The sequence below is a fragment of the Silene latifolia genome, chromosome X (assembly GCF_048544455.1).
Source record: "Silene latifolia isolate original U9 population chromosome X, ASM4854445v1, whole genome shotgun sequence".
NCBI classification, from domain to species: Eukaryota; Viridiplantae; Streptophyta; class Magnoliopsida; order Caryophyllales; family Caryophyllaceae; genus Silene; species Silene latifolia.
The window spans coordinates 37,618,597-37,623,900 of record NC_133537.1 but is presented as its reverse complement, the minus strand read 5'-3'; the positions used below and the strand labels follow the sequence as shown (position 1 = coordinate 37,623,900).

Below are 5,304 nucleotides of genomic sequence, written 5' to 3'. Positions count from 1 at the left end.
ACATACGTGAAAAACTTGTTATTATACTAGCCAGTTTTTACAATGTACTTTGTACTTGTATAAGGTTATCTTACACAAGCGATTAAGGTCTACAAAAGTGTTACGAATTTTTACTTTTTTGGTAATTTTTCAAATTAGATCGGTTTTGTAATTTTGCTATAGGAAAGACAACAATAAACTCAAAACATTATCTTGTGCATAATATATGCATGCAATCATCTTAATAAATATTTGACGGCATTGAGTAAAATATATCTATTCCTAATTGACCACTTTACAATAAATTCATCAATTATAAGTTACTTTTAGGCAAATACTATGTTAAGGAAAATCAATGAACAATAGAATATGATGATTCACATTATGAAAAATATCATAATTTCACTAGTAAAATAAAATATATTTTGAAATTCGGAAACATGTGACATATCGTCACAAAGAAAATTAGAATCAATTCTATATTTTTGTTTAAAAATATATATATTGAAATCACTCACTATTATCCAAAAAAAAAATTCTTAAATTTTGCTAAATTTTCGTAGGACAACAACAAGTCTCATTGAAGATGTTCATATTTGTCACAAGCTAAAGAGAGATTAAATAATACCCAAATAGGTAGATAAGATAAAAGTAGAATTTGTGGTAGCGGGTAGGACATATAGACTTTCAACACTATAATTAAAGTGGAATAAATATTGACAACAATCCATCAATACAAACTATTCCTCCCTTAAAATCTTTGCAGGTTGCAGAAGTCTTCAGATTTTCTTCAATGCACAACCAATTGGCCTAACATCATTGGTCCTCAATCACTGTATCAAACCATTGTGAATTGTTTACTTACTCAACCTTAAAACTTTTTTAGCTATAAAACGATCACTTTTAATAAAGGAAAATGAAAGGGCGTCATCGGGTGACACCGAATTTGGGCGTCATCCTCTCATATAGGGTAAGTGATGACCCTTTTAATTAATAATGGTTGTGAGAGACCCAATTTGTACGTCACCGGCGCCCTATCACTATCCATAACTTTCTTCCTCAAACTCTCATATTTCTCCCCTTCATACAATCATACCCTTTTTTTCTTCATCTACCCTCTACACCTATTCCTTCCCTCTTTTCATATCTAACATTCTTTACTTGTTTATGTGTTAGAGCATTGAGTTCCCTTAAAACCACCTATTAACTCCATCTTACTCTATACCAACTCGCTCATCTGATCCGACCCCAGATCATTCAAATATTCAAATTTTAAAAAAACATAACCGACCCCAAATCATTTTGCGACTATGGCAAAGTGTTTCAGTTTCACAACTACACGAGACACATGCTATCGATTTTCATTCGAACACGCAGGATTAAAATCAACAACAGTAGTATTAGATGAATGCACAACAATACATTGTTGGTCACCCAAAAAACCCAATCCAAAGAAACCAAATCTAGTCTTACTCCATGGCCTTGGTGCAAATGCAATGTGGCAATGGGACTATTTTATATCACCATTAACACCTAAATTCAACATCTATGTACCTGACCTAATATTCTTTGGTGAGTCCCACACAACCCGACCGGAACGGTCCGAAACATTTCAAGCACAAAGTGTTATGAGAGCAATGGAGAAGTTAAATGTTAAGAAAATGAGTGTAGCTGGTATAAGCTATGGTGGGTTTGTGGCTTATAGTATGGCTGCTCAATTCGCGGAGGCGGTGGAGAAGGTGGTGATTGTTTGTGCTGGTGTTTGCTTGGAGGAAAAAGATATGGAAGATGGGATGTTTAAGGTTAATAGTGTTGATGAAGCTGCTGATATTTTATTGCCTCAAAGTAGTAGGAAATTGAGGGAATTGTTGCAGCTTTCTTTTTATAAGCCTATCAAGCTTATTCCCTCTTGTTTTCTTGATGATTTTATTCAAGTAAGTGTTTAATTTGTTGCTTTAATTTTTTTTCGATTGATTAATTGTTTTTTCGGGTCGCTTTCTATTGCTAACACAATTACGTACATCAGACCTCTCCTTATCCCGTAATAGGAAGGAGCTATTAAGGCATAGGGATAATATTGTTTGTTGTTGGTTGGTTAGTTGTACACCAATTGCTTGCTTGATTTGTTTTGTGAAGTATCTTGTAGAATGATTTTTCTTTGTTGGTTACTTTGTTACAGTTTGGATGTTTCAATTAGTCAGATGATTAATGATTATTTTAATTTTAATTTTAGTTTAGCTTTAGCCTATTGGTTTTAATTTTAAAATATAGAGAAGTTTTACGATGACTTAAAAATGTAAATTGCGTCACTGAGGCAGACGTATAACAATGAGGTAGGTAATTAGGTATTATAAGGTTGTACTAGATGATACTCGGTACCAATTACCAATGAAAGTGAAAGTAAATGAGAGAATTAGGACGAGTAAAATAGTTTTGTTGTTATAACAATACTTAAATGAGTTTATTCTGTAATTTGTGGTATTCCTGTGTGTCCGATAAAGATTCCTCCAATAGAGAGGAAGACAGTTGGACAAATGAAAGCACAACACAGATATTCTAAATACACAAGTCAAATATTTTAATGAGTTTACATTTACTGATGCGACATTTTTGTAGATAGTCCAAGAAAAAATCATCTTTAATTGTAACATGCACTTAAAGACAATGCTTTGTGTTTGATAGTTGGCACTGACGAGTAAATGCTTGAATATGACATGTAAATTAACTCACACCGACAATCCAAGATGGTGATTTCAAGACATACGCACTTGGCCAAGTACTACTTAAATCAATGTACGGAGTCATGCCTTTTTGCTGTTAATTCCGAATGATCAAAGTGAACATTAAAAAGGAAGGGTAATCAATTTAGTGAAGCGTTGAAAATATTTCAGGTTGATTTATTGAAAATTACGCAGACCAACACTTATGTATGTTTGGTTGCATAAGTTTAAAAAGTTTTAACAATTAGATAGATGTAGCTAATCATGGTTATTTGTTGACATCTAGTCACGGTAGTCAGGCTACTTCCTGAAACTTGTAGAAATAACGGCCTAAACAGAAATTATTAGATGCGTTTCCCGCCTAATTAATTTAATTAATCTCGAAAAGCTGAACAAAGTCGGAAGCTAAACATTGTGTTATTTCCCATGTACGCTTCAGGTAATGTGCACAGAATACAGAGAGGAGAGAAAGCAGTTGATAGCAGCCTTGCACAAGGACAGAAAACTGGCAAACCTTCCCAAGATTAATCAGGTATAAACTTACATTAGTCTTTTCTTCCATCGTTTCTTGTAAAGTCATGGATCACCGGAGCTTACCTAATTGCATTCATACAGACGACATTGATTATCTGGGGAGAACATGATCAGGTTTTTCCAGTAGAGCTGGCTCACAGATTGAAAAGGTCAGCATTCCTTAATAGAGTACAGTTTTCGTCACAAATTGTGTCAACCAACTTACTAGCTAACTCGTAAAATCATTGGGTAATGCTACGCATGACCTGGTCCAAGGCCCGTTAACAATGTAACCACCATTGGGGCTTCCTTACGCCAAAATAATCTTATCTTGCACTAACCAGTTCCGAATTCTGGAATTCAAATAACCAGAATTCTTCATTAAACTCATCCGCTTGTGAAATAGTAGTCCTTTAATGTCATTCTTTATAACGGGTCATCAAGAAATAAACCTATTTGCGTTAAATGAACTGAAGCACTTAAGCAATGTTGTTATCGTTGTTGTACAGGTATATAGGTGACAGTGCACAGCTGGTGATCGTAAAGAAAGCAGGGCATGCACTTAACATAGAGAAGCCGAAACATCTCTACAAGAACATGAAGGCCTTCCTACTCAACAAACCTCTTCCAAAAAGTGCAAGTAGTAGCAACGAGAATAGCAACAGCAATAGCGTGAAGTAGAGACCATTATGCGCCATAGCTAGACTTAATTACCATTAGTATGGAATTATGGGAATTACGGTATTATGTATCCAGTATATGCTACTTTTCTATAGTTCTATTGAAGAGTGTCCAAATATATAAAGCAACTTTCAAAATTTAAGTTATGCAGTAGACTACTTTTGGGCTTTTGGCCTCATTCAATCATCTGAAATGCCGCAAACAAAAGAAAAATATGAAAAAAATCCGACCTACCGGATTCGAACCAGTGACCTAAGGATATCTGACAGGGTGAGCCCACTACAGTCCTCCGCTCTACCAACTGAGCTAAGGTCGGTTATTGGTAAATCATTCAATTATTTTATTATTGTAGGCAGATACATTCTTATCAGGTATTTCATCAATTTAAAATATGAAAGTATTTGATTGAATTTGGATTGTGGAATAAAGTTTCACAATAAATTTGTTGTGTTTGCCATATTTTGGGATGATTCACAACGATTACGGTGTTTGAAAGTGATGACTTAAAACCAAAAACATAATATCAAGCATGAATACTCCGGAGTGGCGGAGTCCGGATAAAGAAGAAAATTAATAATGCTTATTTACATCATCATACACATAATTTTTACCTTTTGTCCGTTCGATTTTCGGGCTGGAAAATGTTAATGTAGTCAGATGACAAAAAGATGGGGTGAGAGAGGCTCGAACTCTCGACCTCAGGATTACTCAGAAGCTATGAGACCTACGCGCTAGCCAACTGCGCCACCACCCCTTGTTGTTCTATTCATGACCTTCACTTTGGTTTTCGATTAACTGTTATCGTAGTTGTAAATAACACAGCGCAATATTGTACGAGTAGTATATTAATATGCCGATCTGCCGATGGACTATATAGTTCAAGATTATCATCACTAAGCGTTTAAAGAATAAAGATTAGGCACAAAAACATAACCATAATGTCAATAATAATAATAAAAGGCTCTAGTATCATCCCCCTTATATTTTCCCATTATATTAAAAGAATAAGAGATCACCAATATTTTCCTGCCTAAATGAACATTACTCTATAATTGGGTTTCATTATGTAATATCTACAATTGGGCCATACTATTTGATTTCATTTACTTCCCCTCATTCAAAATTCCAAACCAAAGGTTACATTATCTTTTTGGGAGTCCAACTTCACAAATTTTGACTGTGAATACCATCAAAAATATAAAATTTTGATAGATGAAATTTAAATATATATAGATTTATTATGAAAAAAATTTATAAAAAATGTTATTTTTTGATAAAAAGCTAAAAGTATTGAACCTTCTCTTTTCTACCTCTTAATACTAAACATTATTAATAGTAAATTTTATAATTAAATTTCAATTGAAGTTAATACTATTACTAATTGTTGGTTTCTCTAATATGTCTATCTAGA

General features: G+C 33.8%; 1 protein-coding gene and 2 non-coding genes across 3 annotated transcripts; 1 reads left to right on the top strand and 2 right to left on the bottom strand.

Annotated features, from left to right (window-relative positions):
- The first annotated feature begins 781 nt into the window (after positions 1–781).
- LOC141623238 (uncharacterized) lies at positions 782–4,030 on the top strand. Its single transcript, XM_074439323.1, has 4 exons — positions 782–1,913; positions 3,139–3,231; positions 3,315–3,382; positions 3,722–4,030. Exons 1-4 carry the CDS (start codon positions 1,290–1,292, stop codon positions 3,891–3,893), a joined length of 957 nt encoding a protein of 318 aa, XP_074295424.1. The 5' UTR covers positions 782–1,289; the 3' UTR covers positions 3,894–4,030.
- An 87-nt stretch (positions 4,031–4,117) lies between these two features.
- TRNAY-GUA (transfer RNA tyrosine (anticodon GUA)) lies at positions 4,118–4,209 on the bottom strand. The gene is given in 2 exon segments: positions 4,118–4,153; positions 4,173–4,209. It is a non-coding gene; the product is annotated as a tRNA-Tyr (tRNA).
- A 353-nt stretch (positions 4,210–4,562) lies between these two features.
- TRNAM-CAU (transfer RNA methionine (anticodon CAU)) lies at positions 4,563–4,647 on the bottom strand. Its single transcript is given in 2 exon segments — positions 4,563–4,598; positions 4,610–4,647. It is a non-coding gene; the product is annotated as a tRNA-Met (tRNA).
- Positions 4,648–5,304: the final 657 nt, after the last annotated feature.